This window comes from Mustela erminea, chromosome 13 (assembly GCF_009829155.1).
Source record: "Mustela erminea isolate mMusErm1 chromosome 13, mMusErm1.Pri, whole genome shotgun sequence".
NCBI lineage: Eukaryota > Metazoa > Chordata > Mammalia > Carnivora > Mustelidae > Mustela > Mustela erminea.
Window position 1 is genome coordinate 69,173,755 of NC_045626.1, and position 21,666 is coordinate 69,195,420.

At 58.5% G+C, this 21,666-nt stretch overlaps 1 protein-coding gene across 4 annotated transcripts in view; it reads right to left on the reverse strand.

Annotated features, from left to right (window-relative positions):
* The window catches only part of OSBP2 (oxysterol binding protein 2), a 160,356-nt gene that overhangs the window by 10,799 nt on the left and 127,891 nt on the right, over positions 1 to 21,666 (reverse strand). For all 4 annotated transcript variants that reach the window (XM_032309284.1, XM_032309286.1, XM_032309287.1 and 1 more), the window contains 6 exons: positions 20,111 to 20,367; positions 6,350 to 6,542; positions 5,583 to 5,700; positions 3,320 to 3,371; positions 2,922 to 3,068; positions 1,589 to 1,834 (listed from right to left, as the gene is read on the reverse strand). In XM_032309284.1, coding sequence (XP_032165175.1) covers positions 1,589 to 1,834; positions 2,922 to 3,068; positions 3,320 to 3,371; positions 5,583 to 5,700; positions 6,350 to 6,542; positions 20,111 to 20,367 — 1,013 coding nt within the window. The remainder of the gene's footprint in view (positions 1 to 1,588; positions 1,835 to 2,921; positions 3,069 to 3,319; positions 3,372 to 5,582; positions 5,701 to 6,349; positions 6,543 to 20,110; positions 20,368 to 21,666) is intronic.

The window sequence follows — 21,666 nt, forward strand, 5'->3', positions numbered from 1 at the left end:
CTGTCCCTGTAAGTGGCACCTCAAGGCCTTTCTGGTCTCAGCATCACAGGTCAAACCCACCCCCCATTCCTTGTCACCCACGGCTGGGGCCCCACGTGCCCTAGAGCCCAGCATACTGGCACACCTAGGGATGTGACCCCAAGGGGCTGGCCCTGGCACTCTGTGTCCTGGCTTCCTGCTCAGGCCGATGATCTAGTCTTAACAGCTGCTCACACCAAATGCTTGAGAGTCATCCCTGGCCCTCTTTCTTATGTTCCTTCTCTAACCCTTAGGAAATCCTGGCTGTTCTTTCTTCAAAATGCGTCTTGAATCTGCCCCTCCCCCTCACCAGGCCACGGTGGGTGGTGCAAAGCATCTATAGCTTTACTCTCCCCTGCAGGGGGCACATAAAGACAGGTGTCAGGACCCTCTCTACCTGCCACACAGACTGAAAACTGAAGCCTCAGGCTGCCCGCCCACTTCCTCTCTGACCTGTGCTGCTTTCTTCCTCGCTTTTGGCTCCAGCCAGCTTTCTAAAGGTGAAAGAACCATCCACTTACACAGCACCTGTCCCGCACTGCCCCCTTCAGGAGAACAGGCACCCCATCCGCTCACTTCCCAGCTGCCTGTATAGCACCTGGCGCCTTGGGGGCACTTGGTCAACTCTACTGAATGAAGAAGGGAATTCACACAGTAGTTCAGGCCAAGAATGCTAGGGTCGTCCTGGCTGCCTTCCCCTGCCTCCCTTCCTCCTCCCTGGCCCTCTCTCCCTACATCCAAAGCATCTGCAAATACCCAGGCTCTACTTTCTAAGCAGCCTGTGCTCTACCCATAACTGGCTTTGTGTAGGGCTACACTGCCACCACAGCATGCCTTTTCAACTAGCCACCAGACTGTGAAATGTCTGCTTTTGGAGCTCCCCACCCCCGGGCCCCAAACAATGCCTGGCCGACAGCTGATGTCCAGCAGCCCAGCCAGGAAGCTCTATGTTGGGTACCTTCACGCAGCGCCTGCCTGGGTTCTCCCAGCACCCAGGGAGGCACCGACAGATTCACCCCCACTCAGACAAGCTCAGGCTAAGATGCTGCTGCTGAGGCTCCTAGACCCCAGGGCCTGGGTTTGGCTCTGCTCCGTGGGGAGAATATGCATGTCTGTGGGGTGGTGAAGGCATTGAGAAGCGATGGGGACAAGCTGACATCACCAACCCCCAGGGAAGGACCGCTGGGCCCCAGAAGCTCCTCACATTCTAGGCCTGCACCGTCACGGATTCAGGGTCCCCACACAGTGGAGGATCCCCTCTGCCTGCTACCTCCCCTGCTCTGGCCTACCCAGACTCCCAGAGAGCACTGCACACTTGTCCCTCAAGAGCCGCTGTGTGGTTCCTGGCAGGGGGAGGGGCCCTCCCCTTCCCCACACACCAGCCCTGACTGCCCTCACCCAACTATCTCCGGGAGGTCTGCCCCTGCTGCAGGAGGCCCAGCCTCTGACTGGACCTTGCCTTGGCCTCATGGGCTCGGGCATGGCAGGGTCAGAGGCCATGTCCCATTTGTCTCCCTGGGACCCCTGGGCCTGGCAGGAGCGCCTTGGCCGGAGTGTGCGTGGGCCTTACCTGCTCACAGAGGGAGCGCAGGCCCATGTCCTCAAGGCGGTCCAGCTCAAAGGTCTCCCCTAGCATGGGGTTGAAGGGCTTGGCGATGCGGTGCACAGTGGTGGAGTAGGAGGACACGGAGAAGGCGGCCACCAGGCACATCTGCTCCACTGAGCTGGTGCAGTGCACCGCCTTGTCCAGCAGGTGGTGGTACTCCAGGTCCTCCGTCAGCCGCTGGAGCATGGACAGGGGCTCGTTAAAGTTGACCTGCGGACGGGCGGTGGTCAGGCGCTGCTCCCGGCACAGCCCCGGGGCCCTCCCAGCCTGCCTGTTCTCCTCAGACAGTCCTGGGCACTGCGGTTAGATGGTGCCTCCACAGTCAAGTTCCTCTGCCGACCCCGACTAATGCCCTGTCCAAACCCGCGCAGCTCCCTGTGCTTGCCTCCACCCTCAGTTTTCTCTACAGCCTCGTGGCTTTTGGACCTGCTGTAACTCGTACCCTGTCACTACGGTCACTGTTACTCTCCCTTCCTAGGATGTGAAGGCCACCAAGGCCAGAGTTTCTAACTTGTTCAGCACAGAGTCAGAATTAGAGAGTGACGGGAGGGGTGGGTGAATGAGTTTTCCTCCTATTCTGAGCTCTTGTGCTGTTTTTGGGTGAAAGCTCCTATAGGCGGCGCCCCCTCCATCCTGGTCTTGGGGCAGGGCAGGGTCACTCCCCCTTGTGATGCTCGGCTATGACCCTGGGCCAGCCATCAAGCAGGGACTGCCCTGAGTTCTCCCCTTTCATCCTCCCAGACACTGTTATGTGGGCGTTGTTCCTTGCCCCACTTTGCAGGTGTGGACACAGAGGCGGGAGATGTGAACGGGTTTGTCCTGGGGCACACAGTGAAACCAAGTCTGGCCTGAACCCCAAACATTTGCCCCCTGGAGATGCCATCAGAGCCTGGCGACACGAGAATGCTAGCTCCATCCTCAGCCCGATGTGTGACCTCGCTGGAGTGGGTGCAAGAGACAGCTCCTGGCCCAGGAGGGCCCAGTTCTGCCACTCCCCATCTACGAGGTCGGGAGAGCCGGGACATCGGGAAGCCCTGTCAGGTGCAGAGGTGCTCTGGGGGTCCCCACATCTCTGATCAATGCAGAGCCCCTCCTTAGCTTCTTCCCTCAGAGCCTGAGACCTCTGTTCTCGGGATTTTGGCAATGTTGTTGAACACGATTTGATAATTTGTTACATGCCCCTCAGGTGTTGTTAAGAATGACACCCAGATTGCTGGCACTTAGAGGTCATTCCTTATCCATGCACAAAACAGGGCCGCCTTTGGACCCACAGCGGCTGCTCCGCAACAGCCCCTACCGGCATGGGGATCTTGGAGAGCTCCCGGCCGATGCAGTTCTTCATGATGCTCCAGAGATTAAGGCTGTAGTTGGGTTTGTCAGGGATGCGGACACGCCTCTTGACCTTGGGGGGACCCTTGGGCACAAGTGAGGCGCCATCTAGCACCTGCCAGAGAAAATGGGTTTGTGAGCAGAGGCCAGGGTGCCCCTTCGGCCTTCTAGCCCCGGCCCTCACCTCTATCCAATGCAGTCCAAAGCACTGAGCTGGCCACTGGCACGGTGCTGGCACAGGGGCAGGCTGGCAGACAGGTCAGACCAGGCGGAAGGGAGCCAGGGCACTGAGCCCGCCCCAGAGGCCCGGAGCCCAAAGTGCCAGCCTGCCTTCTAGCCACCTTTGAGGTCTCCCTTCTCACTTACATTATCTGATGAGGTCCAGTCCACTGGGCCTGTGGTCCCACCCTCCGCTTTTCTGCAAGAAACACAAAAGGGGAGGCAAATTATTTACAAATCCTGAGGCCTCCTGGGGACCTGGGCACCTTCTACCCAGACCCGTCAGTGAGGTGCAAGGGACAGCCCACTCCAAGGCTGCTTCTCCAATGGGACATGCCCACTTTGGGACATTCAGCTGGGCTGGGGGGCCCAGGGCAGTGAAGGGGCTCCCACCCACTGATGTCCCATAGGAGCAGACACTGGAGCAAAGTCACCTGAGGTCCCTGCACACAGCTCCTCCTGGGACTGGCAGACCCAGGACCCGGATGAAGCTCGGGGTGGACATTTCCTCTGGCAGAACCCCCTAGAGCCCTGTGGGGCCCCACTGTGTCCTCACTGTCTGCTGGTCTCTCGCACTAGATTGGGGTTTCAGAAGGGCAGGAAGTGGGTCAGATGCGTGCCTGTGCCTATGAATACTTGTGGTGAGATGGTTGGCTAAGCAGCAGGGGGTGGTATGGATGAAGGATCCAAGCTCTGAGGGATCCTTGAGGACAGGTGACCTGGGCCAGCTGGGGTGAGGGGCAGGCACTTGGCAGTCAGGGCCTCAGGGAATGGGAAGGACTCACTGGGTCATTGCGCACAAGGGACCCGCCTATAGCCCAGAGGAGCTACACTACTGGGGAAGGTGGTAGTTTGGGCCTTGGGGTTGCATCAGGAGCCTAGAGAGCCAATGAAGAGTGTCAAGCACAGGGGTCACCTGCTTGCTGGTTGGGTGGCAGCAGAGAGGCCTGGGGCTGTTAGCTGAGGTGTGGAAGGTGGCTGGGTTGGGGGCGCGAAGGAGGGGGCAGAGCCCAGGTCCCTGGGGACTCCAGGTATGGGAGGGATGGGTGGGAAGCTGGAGGGGTGCACGAGGTTGACACTGCTGGGTGGTAAAGTGAAAGGAAATCCAGATCAGCCAAGCTCATTGTGAGAGCAATATAAGCAAGCAAATTTTAAAATATTATTGGGAAATGAACTGTGATTGAGTTGGAAATACTGTTGATAGGACTAGAAACACCCTGTTGAATTAGAGAGATCCCAAAGGCCCTTGCCCTGAGAGAAACCAGGACATGGAGTGGTGACCCATTTCGGTACACAGAGGCAAAAAAGGAGGGGCGGGGGGTTTTTACTGGCCTCCCCCTCTGTGGACTGGGCTCCAGGGAGTCCACGGAAGGCAGTGTGGGGTGTGGACTGTGAGCTGCAGATCAGACGCAGGGAATAAGGCCATCAGGAAGCCTGCTGGTCCTCATCCATGAGGGGCTGAGTGTCCTGCCTGAGGGCACGCCCGTGGGGGAGCATGGGAGGCTCTGTGACTCCGCTGTGCCCCAGGATGATGGGTGCAGGGGATAGCACAGGCAGCGGTCGTTTATGTCATTGTACCCAGGACTTGGAGTGGCAGCTCCTCCCCAGGCCACGGCAGAGGAGCCACAGACACGGGTGGAACTCATCAGCCACCTCCATGTCCCCCAGAGCAGCCATACTCACGACCCTTCCAGTACTAGGGCCTGAAGCAATGTCCTAATGAGGCAACTCCGAATTGTAGCAAATCCCTGTTCATGCCCCAGGGTGCTCTCTGACCCAGCCTGCCCACGCAGGGCTCCTGCTCCTCTTTTTTGGGGGTCCTGCACCAGCACGGTCCCACCCTGGGAGTGGAGGCGCTTCCTGGGGATCCAGAGTCTGACAACAGTGTCCCGGTTACCGCTGTGCTCTAGTGTGTATTTAGAAACACCCCGAAAGAGGACACTTTTATGAAAGGAGGCTTGGAAATAGAAAATAAAAGGGACTTCTTGCATGGCCTGTCTGTTTTGGAACGCGGGCGTGGTGGAGGGAGTGGTTGGGACTGCGTGTAGCTCCACGGAAAGAAAGCGCAGCAGACGCCTTTCGACCTGGCCCTGGGGTCCCAGCCCCGACTCCCACCCTCTCCGGCTGGAACTGGATCCTGCCGAGGCCCTGTTCTCCGACTCCGTTCAAATGAAACCCTGATTCAATCTCTATGTGGGCATTTGAATCTGAGCAACAGAATAATCATAATAATAATAATCAAAATACAGTGTGAAGGAACAGAACAATCATAATAATAATAATCAAAATACAGTGTGAAGCAAACCCCAAGTATGAAGAACAGGTGCAGGTGCAGCTTAAGAACAAGGCGAGAAAGGCTAAGTCTGGCAGAGGCTCTTCCAGGGCCGCCAGTCCTGCCTGGAGAACACACCTGTCCTCCTTGGCCTCGGTGATCACGGTGATGAAGGATGTAGAGTCTTCCATGGCGTCGAAGTACTCGGTATCTTCATCTTCCTCACTGTCCTCTCCTTTGGGAGTTAAGAGGCTTCCTGCAGATACACACAAAACCGCCGCCTCAGTTTGCAACTCTGAAAACTCACTCACCTGCCTGAGGAAGTCCAAAGCCCAAAGGGTGCCTCCCACTTTGGACCCTGTCCCCCCCACAGCCCTTCATTCCTTTCCCACTTCAGTCACCTGGGCCGCATTAACGCGGCTGTGGCTGCCCTGGGTCCCCTTCCTGGAATGAGCTTCCCGCTCAGTGCTTTGGCTCAAAGGCCTCTCTCCTTCTGGAAGCCTCCCGAGATTGCTCAACACGCTGGTCAGTCTGTCTGGGGCCTAGCTACCCTTTCTGATAGACCCGGCACTCCCAGCCCCAAGGCCAGGTGGGCTGCCACCTGGCACCAGGGCAGCCCTGCCACAGAGGGACAGTTGGGCTCACTGGACTTTTCTCATAAGAACTGGAACCTAAATGCAGGGAGATAATTACCCTTCGGTAGTGGGTGTGGGAAATACAAAGCCACCGAGGCAGGCCCAATGTGGGCATGTTAAGGGGCATGTGTACTGGGGGTCCAGGGGGGTGCGTGTAAGCAGAGCCAGCTGGCAGGAGGAGGTGAAGACAGAGCACAGATTGGAAGGAACAGAGGCTGAGCAGCCCTGAGCAAGGGACCCAGCCAGGCAGGGTGGTCCTCGCCCACTCGCCTTCGCTGAAGCTCTTGGTGGGGTTGGTGGCCCGGCCGGGGGCGCTACGGAAGGCCCGTTCGAGGCTGTTGTGCTGCTTGGCTAGCTGCTCGATGGTCTCCTCCAGGTGGATGCGCTGTTCTTGCTCATACTGTAGGGCACGCTGCCATTTCCGGCTGTGTGTCTCTGCTAGTTCCAAGAAGTCTCTGCAGGCCTGGGGAGGGGGGACAGAGTGGCCGGTGAGCACAAGGCCCAGGGCAGGGGCCTGTCTGCCCCATACCCCACACCCCACCTGCCAGTCAGTCCTAGGGTGTTCAGAAACACCTTTGCTGCCCCCTTGGCTTCGGTGGGGATGTGGGGACTCTGACTTTTCTCTCAGAGCCAGCCCAGGGACAGGCGTCCACCATGGTGGGCATCCCATAGTCAGGATGCCATCTGAGAGCACCAAACCTGGGCTGTGGCTGGTGGAGGCTGGGTTTCCACATGGCTGGGGCCCAAGTGCAGCTGCCACATCCTCACCATGTGCCGGACCTAAGCACGACCTCTGTCCCTATGAGAACCCAAGGCCTATGTGGTGGTCAGGCCAGTCCCTGCCCGTGGCATGGGAGGAAGGAAAGCCACATTATGCCATAACTTCCTGGCTTAGAGAGGTTAAAGGGTCTTATCTGGCACAGGAGCTGAGACTGGACCTTCCCACAAAGTTACCTCAAAGTCTATATCACATAACTCTGCTTTTTAAGTAAGGTTCCCCCTTCAGACTTGGGGCCTACTCTGACATTCAGATTCTTTCCAGCTTCCCAGGTCCGTAGGTGGTCCCACTACACTCTTATGAGGCAGGGGTTTGTCGTTCTGTCCCTGTGATCCCAGTGGAGAGGAGGGCCCGGGTTCAGCTGTTCCTGGAGGGCAGGGAGGGCCAGGCTAGGGACCCCTGAGTTGCCTCTTCTGGACCGAATGCAGTAGGAAGGGACACGTTTCCTCAGCCCAATGCACACCGGTGGTCTCTGGCCACCCCTCCCCGGCCCTCCCTTTCCCCACACGTCACATGCTATCTGACCCCGAGGGTTAGAGTCATGCTTTCCTGGAGGGAGAAGGGCACACAGCCCCTCATCAGTGACACAGGGACAATGTGGCTCTATCCTGACAGCTGTCGGGAGGAACCAGGGAGGTGACGTGGAGTGCTGGGCCAAGCAGCCCTCATCGACACTCCCTGGGAGGCACCAGAGGCATGGGTGCCACCCCCACTGCTCAGACTTCTCTCACGTCTCCCCCAGGGAAGGCTCCTGAGCCGGCTCGGTCAGGTCCCCTGAGATACTCACTCACTCACCCCAGCCACCTGCAATCTCATGCCTACAGATCAGCTTCTCTGCTGACTCTGCCTGTTTCTCTTCATCCCATGGATTCCCAAACTCAGCGGCTACTCTGAGCATCCACTGGATGAGTGAACACCCTGCTGAGGGGTGGCTGTGGGGGCCTCTCAGGAGAGCAGGGGCGGATAGCACCTCGCCAGCGGCAGACCCAGCCGGCATCTCTCTCTCTCCTCAAGCCTACCCCCTCGTGCCTTCCCTGTCATCTCACCTCCCAGCACCCGTGCGGAGTGGGCTGGGCAAGCCTTCCTCCCTGACACCCTTACCCCCCCCACACCATTCTAAAGATGGGATGGGGACCCAAGGAAACCAGCAAAGTAGAGTAATAAGGCTTGCTATCAGGAGTGGGAAGGCCTGGACTCCTGCACAAGCCACTCAGCCCCTCTGAGCCCATGTCCCGAGACACAACAGTAATACCAGACAGAGCCCAGGCTCCCAGCTTCGCTGTCCACCCGGGCCCAGCAAAATCCTCAAGGCAGAGGAGTGGGGTCATCCCCAATTGACATATGAAGAAACTGAGGCTCAGGTTCCTGCAGCTCCCTTGCGAGGCTCTGGGGAGGAAGTATATTCACTCCACCTCAGATTCAGGAGTGTCCCCACTCTCCCCGAAAGGTCCCTGCCTGGTCACACCTAAGCCACCGTAACCAGCTTCTCCAGAAGGGGGCAGAGATTTATACCGGCAGATGACCCAGCGCAGGTTGGGATGGGAGTAGAGAAATCTCCTTATGCATTTAACAGGCTCTGGAGACAATAGAAGCTGCCCCAGGAGCAGCCACAGGTCTGGGGCTTTCTAGAGTTTGCAAATTATGTATCTGTGAGGCTCAGCTGCTGGTGTGGGGCTACAGTCACGGACCATCACGCAGTGTGGGGACGAAGACATGTCTGATTGCCACTCCCTAGCTTTTGACTTGGGAGCCAAGCCTTTACCACCCAGGTCCTGCAGTGGCCTTGTCCCTGGTCCCTGCTCCCCCTTACCACTGCAGGCCTCAGGGTAGGGGGCCTTGACAGCAGACACACAACCACTGACTCCAAAGGCCAGACTAGAAGCTCCTCTTTGCTGGGTCTGCTCTAGTGGTATAGAAAGTGGTAGTGGTAGAGCGTGGTGGGCAGAGGACCCCTCTGGGCACCTCAGAAATGTTCCAGATGCTTCTAGGAGTCCTGTGGGTGGGGAGGGGCTCCCCACCCCCTTCCACAGATTGTGAAACAGGCTCTGAGGTCACACGGCCAGAGGTAGCAGACACAGAGCGGAACCCCAGCTCCTTATCCTGGAGCTCTGTCCACTCTGAGCCGCCCCTCCCTTGAGAGCCCTGGCCCACGGCCTCCGTGATTTCCCACAGCCCTGAGCTCTGCCACCATGCCCAGTCAAGTCAGTCTTGGATCCTGCTATCTGTTTGCTGACCCAGGAAGGAGTCCCAATACCGCAAGAGTGCTGGTCGACCCACTGCTGGCCCAGGCAGCCTGCCAGGCGTTATTGAGCTGGGTGCGCGGTGCGGGTCGGAAGGGGGCCCAGTGCTGGTGGAGGACCACCACCCTCACTTCTCTGGGTGGGCATGGGTGCCGGGCACACTGCCATAGGGAAGCCCCTTGCCAGGTCTCCCTGCCCCTGTCCCCCTGTGAGCCCGAGGCCTAGGGAGAAGGGGCTGCCCAAGGGGACAAGCAGGCCAGGCCCAAGAGCCAGGCTTCCCCCACAGAGCCAGGCCTGCCTGCCCCAAGGTGAGTGTGCAGGAGCCTAGGTTGGCCCATGTACACAACCTTTTTATAGACAGGATACACAATGGGTGCCTCATGGCTGTCTGGGTTCTAAGTCTATGGGTGCTCTGCTCTGCTCTCAGTCTGTGCCTGCTGCCTGCCCCCAACCCCCAGGAAGGTCAGGCAGCAGCACCCAGCCACTCACCTCCCCCCTTGCCCTCCTCCAGCTCTGCTCCCCCACACAATGCCTTCCACAGCTCCCTGGGGACCCTCTACAGCTCCTGCCATCCTCTCCCTATCACTGAGTTTTAACATCCACGGGCGCTCTGCTTTCACGGAACCCATGGCTTTTAAAACAAGACTGGTCAGAGAGCCCCAAACAACAGTATAAAACAGGAGCCAGAGGTCGCAGTAAATATGCCCCACGAAACCATGCCAGAGGACTTGGTGTGGCCTCTGGGCTTTCTGGCCACAAGAGCAAAGGGGGAAAGACAAACGCGGTGTGAAGATGAATTAGGCTCCCTCTCTCCCACGCCTGAGGTTCTGATGGGCTTGGGCTCTCACTGCCTTAGAAATGACCATTTTCTCCTCCAAAGGAAAATGGAATGTTTGTTGTATTTCGAGGACGAGCTGACAGCCTCTCACAGACCTGGCCGCACATCCTCTCCAGCCTCATCTCCCGGGGACCCATCATCCCCATGTCACCTGCATGTGGCCCACCAGGCATGTGTCACCCTCCCTCTGGCTCTGTCCCAAACACACCTGCTTATTCTGAAGCCTGGCCCGCCACCCGCATGCTGCACCCCTGCCGTGGGCCAGAGCTGTCTGGGGCATTCTTGCAAGCGCGGAGCTCCCTGTTTTAACAGAGGCTCAGGGAGGCCAAAGTACTTGCTCAAGGTCCCAGGCGGCGTGTGTAGGACCCGAGTCCCAGGCCCTATGGACACCATCTGCAGTCTCCCAGAGCATGGAACCAGCCCTGTCACCACTTTGTACAGCTAAGCATCATGGCCTGGATGCCCCCTGAGGGATTCCGTGGCCTTCCTGGAGGGGAGCTGGGCTCCCGGAGATGCTCACTAGCAAGGATGTCAAGGAATAACCCTGTTCAAGCACCAGGACTCAGTGGTGCCTCCACAAAGCCTGTTACCAGCACCTGTCCTTGTGGCGGAGGATGGGGCCCAAGCGGCCAGCTGCTGGCTGACAACCTGGTTGGGGGTGACCTCCAGCTCGCTGCCCCTGAAGGGCCAAGGGTGTGGGGCAACAGGGGCCAGGACAGGGGCCTCATGTGGCTGGGTTGAGTACATGAAGGTCATAGAGTGTCACAGTCACCTAGAGATAAGGGCAGGGCAGAGGCTGCTACACCCCTGTATAGAGGGGCTCCTGGGGCTGGACCAAGGCCTTTACCGCTGCTCCTAGAGGAGGGGGGTCATTTGCAGCGGAGAAACTGCCTTGGTCACCGCATGGGCCGTGGCGAGCTCCCCCACCCCTTTCATCCCATGTGCCTACCTGGTGTCCCTCCTCAACTCCCAAGGCTTCCTCTGCTGCTGCTGGCCTTCTCCAGGCCCCATCCTATTGCCCGGGAATGCTGAGCTGGGCTGTGCCCTGTGTGCTCACTAAGCTGGATTAGGCCAGGGGCCCGCCGGGGGGCCAGCTGGGGACAGTTTCCGGGGCCCCAGGGAGGGGCCGGGTGGACCTGCGCCCTGAACACTGTCACGTTTCCCCTGAGGCTCTGCCATAGTTCTCAGAGGGCTCGTGCCCTTCCCTGAGCAAGAGCGGTTTCCTATGCCACCTAAACCCCCTACCCTATTAGCTCTTAAATGATGCAAGTCACCAGGAATGGGCAGAACAAAGGAGCCCAGCCTCTGGACCCCTCAAGGGCATTGCCTGCTGCCTACCCTGGGCCAGGCCTATAGCCTCCTGGGCCTTGGTGTCCTCATGGGAAGAAAGTCGAACCCCAGGAGTCCTGCAGAGTCCCTGATTCCATGACCCGTTGAGGAATCGCCCTCTGGGTGGGAACAAGTTTCCAGTTTCCTAGCCCTGTCCCTTCCTCCCACTCCCAGGGCTGTGGAAAGGATCCCCGAGATGAAGAGATGTGGGGTCCTGTGGGCAGTGTGGAGGATGGGGAGCCTGCCAAGCTGCTCCAAAGCAGAGTGGGAACCCAAAAGCCCGGGACAGAAAAGACAGCTCTCCCTCGGCCCCATACTGGGGCTGGCTCTGCTCAGCAACAGGCTGGGGGGCTGGGAGGCTCTGCCTGTCCACCAGGGGCTCTCCCTTCTCAGAAGCCCCACCCGGTGAAGGCGGCTGTGAGGCCTGCTCACCCAAGCTGTGTGAGCTCTGAAGGGAGCTGCTGTGGGTCATCCTGAGGGGATCCTGTGGGACAGACCAAGTGTCTCTGAGCTGGAAACCTTTGCGCAGCTGTGCCAGGAGGAAGGAGGACAAACTCTAATCGCTTTTTTTTCCTAATCCTAATCCAGACAATGACCTCGCTGTCCCCAAAGACGGGCAGGTGAGCAGGGTGTGGGGTCAGCCAGCCTGGGTCCAATGACCATCCTGTGTGTGGCCCAGGGAGCCTCTCAAGCTCTCGGGAGGGTCTGCAGAGCCAAGACCCTGGTTAAGCCTGGCCTTCAGGGATCACTCGGGAAGCACCGTCTCCCGTGCTGTCTCCCCTCTAGACGGGAGCATGAGGAAGATGCCAGAAGACTGTGGGATGTTAGGGTGGGTGACCGTTGGGACTCATGGAGGAGGTGGAGAGATGGGCCAAATGCCCAGAGGTTGCAGGTTGGGTGAGTGCCAACTGAGAGGGCCAGTTTGGCGATGGGCTCTGTCTCTAGCCACCAGCACACAGCAAGTTCTGGTAACCATGGATGCAGGAGGGATGGGAGAAAGGCCTGCACTTCCACCTGTGGTCAGACAGAACCCGCCGGATGTCTGACTGCCAGATGTCTGGCCTGCAGGGACCCTCAGGCTTTAGGGCTCCTAGGTGAGTGGGCAGCTGGACCCTTTGGCTCTCAGAGTCATGGGGGGCTGCCCATCCACCATCTAACCCCCCACACTGGTCCTCACATGGCCAGCCTGACTGCGGACCTGCCTCTCACTGGCCTTCTATCATAAAAGGAGCCAATAGGACAAAGTCGTTCAGAGTGCTCATCTCCTCGAGCCATTGTGCGTGGCCAGAAGCTCACACCTGGGGACACACTGGGGTCAACAGGGTCTTTTCTTCTACTCCTCCCCTAGGAGCATCAGGCTGCCCTCAGTGCATGCCTCCCAGTGGCTGGAAGGGGCAGTGCTGAGATGTAGGCCAGGCTTGCAAGGCTCAGAGGCGGCCGCAGCAGATGCCCAAACATCCAGGCCTCCAAGACCAAGAATGGGGACCCATGGAGTCCCCACAGAGAGCGTGGAGTCACGACAGTAGCGCTGGGCTAATCTAGGGGTTGTGGGGGGAGGGCTGTGGGGGAGGTCAGGCCCAGCCAAACTGCCACACTGCATCTCCAGCACCCTCCTGGCCCCTAGAGACCAAGCAGCTCCCAGGCCAGGCTGGACCAGCCACCTGCCTGTGGCCCCACCTCGCCCAATGCCCAGAACAGACTCCACGCTCATGGGCGTCAGCCCTTCGCAAACACCGGGCAGGGGGATGGTCACGGCTTCTCCCCAATGTGACTCACTTGTGGCACTGGAGAGGCAGCTTTTCACTTCAGTTCAAACTTTAAAATAGCGTTTTCCACATTCAAAATAGTTTACCCCTTGCGCACAGGAACCAGCACCATCTGGCCGCCAGTTTGCCAACTGATTTTAAACAGTTACAGAATCTATTTTTATTCCTCTCCCCAGGCCCCAAATGAGCAAGCTGTCAAGAGCGGAACAGCGGTCAGCTGGACCTGCCCACGAGCCCCAGAAGGACCGGGCAGGGCAGCTCCAGGGCCGCTACCCCCTGCTCTGCTTGGGTGGGCGCAAAAACCCCTTCGTGATCTCCAAATGGGGCTGAGAGAAGCCTCAGAGTATTTCCAGCAGCAAAAGAGCTCTGGTCTGGGCTTTATTTCTATGATGCCCCAAATATGAGGCTTTGTCTGTATCTGCACGCATCTCCCAGCTGGCCCTACTTGCCCCCACCCTGTCCACGCCCGCCTGCACTTTTCTCTTCCAGCTCCCTTCAGCTGGACTGGGGGCCAAGCCCCCCTGAGACAGGCTGCGCCAGTGCCTCTCCCCACAGCATCCCCGCCTTCGGAATCCGCACCCTCAACACTGCCCCACCACCTCTACTGCAGGCACCAAACGGTGTGTCTTGCAAGCCACTACCTTCCTGGGTAAACTGAGAGCCCCCAAGTGTGCTGTCTGTCCCCTCAGGCCCTTGGAAGTAGGCCTGGCGGGCATCCACCCTCTGTGGGCCAGTGCCACTTCCTGCCTCCACTGGGCACCTCGGCCATCTCTCATTTACTGAGGGGCTCCCCCCGACCCGGCTCTGCTTGCTCAACTGGCTGATCAACACCTTTCGGGGAAAGGCCCTCCTGCATCTTATCTGCATCTGTGGGACTGACCACTGGACCCCAGTCCGTCACTGTGATGGCGGAAGTAGGGATAAGACAGTAAGGGGCCCCCATTCTTCTAGTGGCTCCTTCCCACTCCTTGCTGTGCCCCCGACCCCGAGACCAGATCCCTCCCCTGCACAGCCACTCTGTGTGGGCCCTGCTGTCAACAAACCCAGCAAGGGGCTAGCCACGCAGCTCCTCCCAGCAGTCAGAGCCACCAGCCCTTCTTAAGCATTGCGGTGGGGAGTGCGCTTCTCAAGGGGCTCCACGTGCCTGTCCCTACCTCACCTGTGGTCCATGCTCCAAGCAGCAGGAGGCTATTGCGGAAACTTGGGTTGGGCCACAGTCCTCCGCTGCTGGAGCCTCATTCAGAATGCAAAGTGTGGTGTTCTCCATGAGCGTAAGCACCCAGTGTATCCTGTGAGCAACTCTATCTCCCCAGGCCTTCCCTCCACCATTGCCCCACTCCCCCCTCCTCTGGCATCCGCAGCTCCAGGCCTGCCTGAGAATCTAGTGCGGGCTCTTCTCCCCACCTCCCTCCAGGTGCCCTCCCCTCCCGCTGGTGTGCAAGGGGGGGCCTCCCGCCCCACCTCATCAGCCTGCTTTTTTCCCTCTGAGGGTCTTCTGGCCTTGAGCATGCCTCATCGTCTGTGTGGTCCCAAGGGGTTTCTCCAAGGGGTCCTTGTTCCCTGTGTGCCCAAGGCCTAGACCATGGCCTGGCTTGATTAGGGAGGGATTCCAGAGGGCCTCCTACACCCGCACAGTCCCCTCGCCCCTTGCAAAGTGCTCAGTGCCTGTGAGCCAGGCCAGCCTGAACTCACTGCATCTAAGGGCCCTGGGGTGTCCCTGTGGCTGGAGGACTTGAGTCCTGGGCCCCAACATAAGTCACGAACTCTGAGGAACCTCTCCCATCTCACCCCCTGAACGTCCATGGTGATACCGAGGGTTTCTTCTGCGGGGAGCAGGGGCCATGAGGCTGGCATGCAGGCCTCACGGGCCACCCTTAGGAAGCTGGGGTCACCTGGCAAAGCGCAGGTGTGCTGGGCCTGGTGATGGGTGGTTTGCCTCAGCCCTTCGGCACAGACCCCACAGCCAGCATTACAGGTGGCCCAGGGCCCAGTGCTCGTCGAATAGCCAGGCCTGCCCCCACCATAGGCAAGATGACTGCTCTGGGCCTCAGGGTGACACCTGACTAACACAAACGATGTTGATGACAAGGAAGCCACAATGACCCCAACCTCATGTGGCTGTTGTGAGGCGCAAACAAAGGCACAGGAAGAATGCTGGTGGACTGCTGTTGTTACCGGTCACCTTCCCAGTGGCCTGTCCTTCAATCCTGCTTTACCCCAAAGATGAACTTACAGGAAAAGAGAATGAAAACTGGAATTGACTCTTTTCCTTTATGGAAAAAAATACCCAAAGCAGGAGCTGGGAAGACAAATTAATTCGACTGCGCTCCACCTTACACCTGGGACCAGCCCGATGCGCCCGCACACCAGGTGCGTCCTGGGTCCCAGGAAGGACGTGCGACGCCGGGGCGCTGAGGTTCAAGACTCCATCTATGAACCAAAGTTGTTTCATGGTGCCTTGAGGTCCCTCCTCCGACGGGACGGTGGGCGAGTTCACAGCTACGCAAACAGCAATCGATGCAGGGGCCCATGGGGCTGCTTCGGATCAGACTTGCAAATTTCCCCCGCCAGGGAGCGCACCACCACCCCAGCCTTGTGTTCCCTACCTGCTCGTTCTCACTTGAGGCCGAGGCTCCAGAGGCTGGGAGCTGTGCTACCCATGGAAGCTTCGGGGTTTCCCTGTGGGCTGCCCAGGCCAGCAGGGGTAGGGGTGGGGGGATGGACAAGATGCTGCATCCACGGAGGCCGCGTGCACAGATGTGGTCCCTATTCATACCTTTCCTTCCTGCCTGTGAGGGACTCTCCTCACTGGTCTGGGCCCCACTCCGTGCCCTCTGCAGGTCCTGCCTTGGCTCCCAGGATGTCCAGCTAGCTCCCCAGCAAGGGGATGGTGGATGTTGGTCATCCAGGCTTGAGCCCCTCTCCCAGCCAAATGTGAACCTCCCCAGCCCTTCCCTAGGCCTTCTACACACTTGACCTTCAAAAGTGGGCCTCTGAGCTACTGTCCATGCTGCTCCTTGAGAAGGCTGCACAGCCACCCTGAGGTGTGACAGGGTATCACCAGGTGGGTCCTCTGGATCATGAGCTCCAGGGGCAACGCTGAGTCCCTGCCTGGCACAAGCCCAGCGAAGGCTCAGTGGGAAGCTGCTCAGGTCTGGGTTCAAGTTCCAACAGCCAGGCCTTTCCTAACTGCAGGAGCCATGTAGACACGGCTTCACCAACCAAAACCACGAGCGGAGGGAGGGGGCCAGGACTCAGTACAGCCCTCTTGTGAAAAAACGCAACTTATGAGTTAATTTCATAAGTCTCACTTCCTATTTCTCCGTGACCAGGCTGGGTCATTTCTCTGCAAGATGGAGTGACAAGTGGCTCTGGCTGAGGGTTGCATGCCAGACCCACTTTCTCATTGACCTTGTTCAGGCGAGGAAATGGAACGAGCATGGCTCTGTAAATGGTAACAGCAGGCAAACATGAGATGTGGGCTACTTAGAATTCTCTTTTCTGAGATATGACACCCATTTGGGTTCCAACATCACATACTGGGCACTCCCACTGGGTACTCCCAACTGCTGTTGGGGACACAGGTGAGTTAAAATCCGAGTCTCACTTTGGGGGCACAAAGACTGGTGGAGGCAGACGTCAAAGTAACTGGGGAAAGTGCACAGTGAGCTCAGTGAAGCACAGCAGTGTCCGGTGGTTCCAGAGGGTTCTAGCCAGAAGGAACGACTTCCTGACAAGGAGCGTGGACAGCCTCCCGGCCCTGGTGACATCCATGTGGGATTCTAGAGGATGTAAAGGGATCTACCAGGTATCTAAAGGGTGGGGAAAATTCTAGAAGGTACAGCACAGGCAAAGACACAAAGAGGTGGAACACTGTGGCACTGTTCAACATTCCTGATCCAGAAACTTGTTCTGAGCCTCTTGATTCCTCCAACATTTACGTAAGGGAAGGGGTTGTGCTCATCTCGAGGTGAGTCTCACTGCACTGACCCCCTGGGGGCAGTGGCACAGGAATGGGCTGTGTAACTAACCATGGTTCCTATGGAATGGTCTAAGGAATTGTCCAGAGGGCCGCCTCCCTGCCCTGCTGGGAGCTAGGGATCTACAGGCTTGTGAAGGTTCCCAAAACACCTTTTCCCAAATCTGAAGGAGATTTGATTGTCCCTCTGACTTTTCTCCTGAAGGCTCAACAACCCCAGACTCTTGGCCATCTTGGGTAAAAGTGAAGGTGACACAGCTGGTCCCTCTCTGTGTGTGAAGAGTGCTGCTTGCCCAGGACCCTCTACACGATGTGCTCCTCCATAGGCTCTGGCCAGCCATCCCTCATTTTCTTCTCCACTTGTAGGACTCAATCTCAGTCAGAGCCCACGACGAGGTGGAAAACCACAGCCATTCGCAGTTCACAGGAGGGAGGCCTTCCCTCTAGTGGCAGTGGGAATAGATTCCCCAAACTCAGGTATGGGGGATGCTGGAAGCTTCCCTCCAGAGAGCAAGAGTATCCAGTCAGGGTGCGGGAGGGGGCGTTGCAAAGGGATCTCAACAGTGGGGAGAAACAGGTTCCTCCTTTCATAGCAAGAACTGGAATGACCTGGGGAACCACAGCTTGTGCCTTCTGGGGACAACGGGGGTAGCCTCCACTCATCCTGGGTCCCCAGCTTCCCAGGAAGCGCCCTGGTATGGCTGTAGCCTAAAGGTAAGACACAAAGCAGGGACTCAGGTCCTGAGACTGGGGGGCTTTACCCTGGTGATGCAAGGCCCCCAGTCCGTGTGCTGACCACAGAGAGGAGGGGGCCTTTGCCACCCTTGGAGGTCTCATCCTCACTGCCTCTGAGCATTTGGGGGCATCACTGCCCCCATGAGCCTCACTGATCCGACCTTGCATTTTGGCTCGGATACCTACCAGCTAGGTAACCCTGGGCAGCTCAGGTGACTTCTCTGAGCCTCGGTTTCCACTTTGCACTAACCTAGTGGTATTAACAAGGTTGTAGCAAGGGGTGAGTGGTCTTGGGTGTGAATGCACATGGCTTCCTTAGTTACAGATCCCTGATCCAACCCTTTCCTTGTAATAGGGGTAGAAGCCAAGGCCTGGCCAGGGGTGGGGATACTTTGTCCAGGGGGCCTCTGCAGAAAGTGTGAGTTTAGACATTTGGGGTCTGACAACTGTGTAAGTGAACTCCCTGCCCAGAACTGACTCAGTTCCCGCCCTGTGAGGCATGGTGTCAGGAATGGGTCCCAGGAGAAAGGCGGGCCTCTGCACAGGTCTGGGCTGCCAGCATAGCCTGCTGGGCCCAGCCCCTCACTTCTGGGTGTGCCCCCCGACAGGGGAGATAGGTGGGAGGGGCCCTCACATCAGGTTCATGGCAGCGGGTGGGCAAAGCCCAGCCCAGGGTGCAGCTCTCCGTCACTCTGGGGGACTTTCCCAGTGCTGGAACTGCAAACAGGGTTCTGTAACTCACCCCAGGGGCTTGCTTCCCATCAAACAATTCATTACACACTTAGATGGTGCGCGGTTTCTATGGCTTCCTAACACAGACGAGCCTCTGATGCCTGATAAAAGATTTCTGCTAAAGACACCAGCTGAGAAGCTCATTATCTGGGAAAAGTCAGAGCTGCTTACTCGAGACAAAGCCTATTCGGTCCTGGCAGGCGGGGAGGCCGTGCCGGGGAAGCCGTGAGTGGGCGACGGCTTCTGGGCCCAGTGGGGAAACACAAGTGCGTCATTCTGTCATCAAGTGCCTCATATCTGGGCCTGTCACTGCAAGAAGGGCAGTGACCCAGACCCTAAGAGTCTGGGGGCTGTAAGGAGGCTGGCTGGCCTAAGAGGGAGAGCACAGGACAAAGCGAGTACAAACAGATGATGGGACCGACTCACAGGGCAGCCTCTGGGCGGACATGCCCAATGCACCCCCAGATTCACCCCTGTGTGTGTGGACAAAGGTCTGCACTTGCTTTAGGCCCCGGGGTACAGATTCCTCAGGCCTCCTCCTGCAGCAGTGGCAGCTCCAGGGGCAGGGTGGGTGCGGGGAGGGTGGGGGGGGTGGGTGGGTGTGGTCTACTCTCCCCACAGGGACTGCCCACAGTCTCAGTGAGTCAGACCTGGGGCAAGTCTCTGATGGCCTTGGCCCCGCCGTGGGCTCCGGCGTCCACCTCCCACTCTTCTCTTGGCCTCTGGCCTCGTTCCGACTACTGGCTCGGCTCTGGTTGAATTGCCTTGATTTGGAGGCTGGGCACTAGTACTGCCCATTGTTGCTGGCCAGCCTGATGGCCTGCCTGAGCCACCACCTCTGGATGTGGCCACCTCCATTTCCCCATACCTCCCCCTCTCTGGTCTCCTTGTCCCGATATGCCCCTCCTGGGGGCTGTCCACGGGAGGAAGCTGTTGCGGTCAGACCTTTATCTACAGGATGGAGGCCTAAAAGAGCATCCACATCTTGGGGAAAAACTCATGGGGCAGGAGGAAAAAGGGCCCAAAAGCCCAGGTAAGCATTATATTCTTTGCCTCCATGGACAGACCCTCCCAGCTCCCAGTCACAGCAATGTGGCTTCCAGAATCCCGGGGAAAGTGGCGATCCCCAAGGCTGTGCCTCTCAGTTTATGGACTGTGGCTACTCATTTGGCTATTGTCAGGTTGGCACGACCCCTGACAGGTGCACCTTCAAGCTCTCCTGGCTAAGGGAACCCACGGCACCGGGCCTCCAGCTGCACACCTGCTCCAGGGGTTACTGGACCCTGATCCTGTTGTTTCTGAGCAGCGTACTCAGGGAAGGAGCAATAGCAGCCATTGTGGATCAGCATGGCTGCCTTGTCCCCAATGTGTGGGCGGAGCCACCTGCTCCACCTGGGGCCAGGGCCCCAAGCCCCCATCAGGATTCACACTTCACTGGGGTCCCCAGCAGGCAGCTACAGACAGGGCAGGAGGCTTTGGGAAATGACCTGAGGCCACCAAAAAATGGAGCCCTGGTTTGTCAAGCACCCTGGCCACCACCTACTTGGGGACTGCGGTGCTGGTGACAGGGAGTAGCTCCTTCTGGGAGCCCTGTCCCCAGTGCGTGGGGGCCAGCAGTGCAGGTGGGTACTTACATTGATCATAGCATTTGAGGTGATGCGAAAGAGGGTGGCCCGCTCATTCACGGCCTTCAGCTTCTCACTGCTCTCATAGGGGATTTTGAGGCCGTCCAGCTCACTCAGGGAGCGCTGGAGCGCAGCGCCATGCTTGGCGATGAGGTCATTGCACGTGCTGAGGTCGTCCAACTTCAAGGAGAGGCTCTGGATGGTGCAGTGTAGCTCGCTCTTATCAGCTGGAGAGGCAGTCTCGTCGTCGTCGTCCCCAGAGTCATCTGAGGAAGGGAGAAGGGTTGCCATGGTGGTTAACTGGCCAACACAACACTGAGAAGCCCACATGGCCTGGGCCCAGGAGGAGGGAACAGATAGAGCCCCCCCACCCCCAACCAACCAGAGTGCCCTAACTGGTTCCAGCTCCTGCTCCCGGCCAGCCCTCCAGAGTGGGTGTGGGCCCTCCTGAGTCCATGGGAGGAAACAGAAAGGGGGACCAGCTTGACAGAGTGCCTGCCCCGCACCGCAGAAGGGGCAGGCCTGTAGACACCCGCCTGCGTGGGGGGCACTAGTCCCCTAAGCTGTGCCACATGGGCCAGGGTGGCCCGTGCTGGGTGGGGAGGTGGAGATCGCCGCAAGGAGCAGCTCCTGTCACAGACCAGGGACACCGGATGAAGGCCAGCTCCTCTCCCCACATCATGGTCCCAGCCAAAGCCAACCCATACTTTCCTGCTGGCCTCACTCTACCCCGAGCTCCGCGCCCAACAGCCGGCCACACTGAACTGCCCTGTTCTGTGCAACACTTGTGTGAGTGCTCAGGCTTGGGGCCTCTCCCATAGGGCCCTCACTGCTTGCAACCACCTCCTAGTCCCCCCACCTCCTCAGAGGCCTCACTCCTACCCAGACCCAGCCCCATCTTCAGAGCCTGCCTAAAGACCCCCAGGCCAAAGTCATCTTCCCCTGCCCTGCTTCTGGCCCCCAGCCTTCCCCACCCAACTCCCCTGCATGAACAAGGCCACTCTCATTTATCAAATCCCTTTAGTCCAGACATGGGCCATGGCATCTCTGTGGCCTTGTCAGGATAGGGACAATGCCATCCCCCAGGGACAGACAGGTAGCTGGGGTCCCCCCGACCAGTCTATCTGCCTCTGTAGCCACCCTCTTCACACCAGGGTCAGGCGGGTGCCCCCTCTCCACCGGCTGATCCGCTCACTTCTCAAAAAGCTGCCCAGGCGCCCTCAAGGGGTCATTCTTGGGAGTCTGGGGTGCCTTGGAGCCCAGCCTGCTGCAGCCCTGCCTGTGTTCAAAGGCTTGCAGGGTGGTGGGGACCTTGTGGTGGGGGGGGCGCACTGCTGTGGGTGGGGTAGGTGGGCAGCTGGGCTCTGCTCCATGCGACCATAGAAAGGCTGTCGCTGGCATGTGAGTGTCCAAGCCTATAAGTGACAGGGGTTTCTGAAATGTCTTGTTTCAGAAACAATCAGCACAAAACGTTTTTTTGGCAGGGAGGGGGGCGGGAAGGAAATCTGTAACCCAAGATACAAAATTTTTTACAAAAGCAGATACTGTGAGGGAACAGCTTTCTT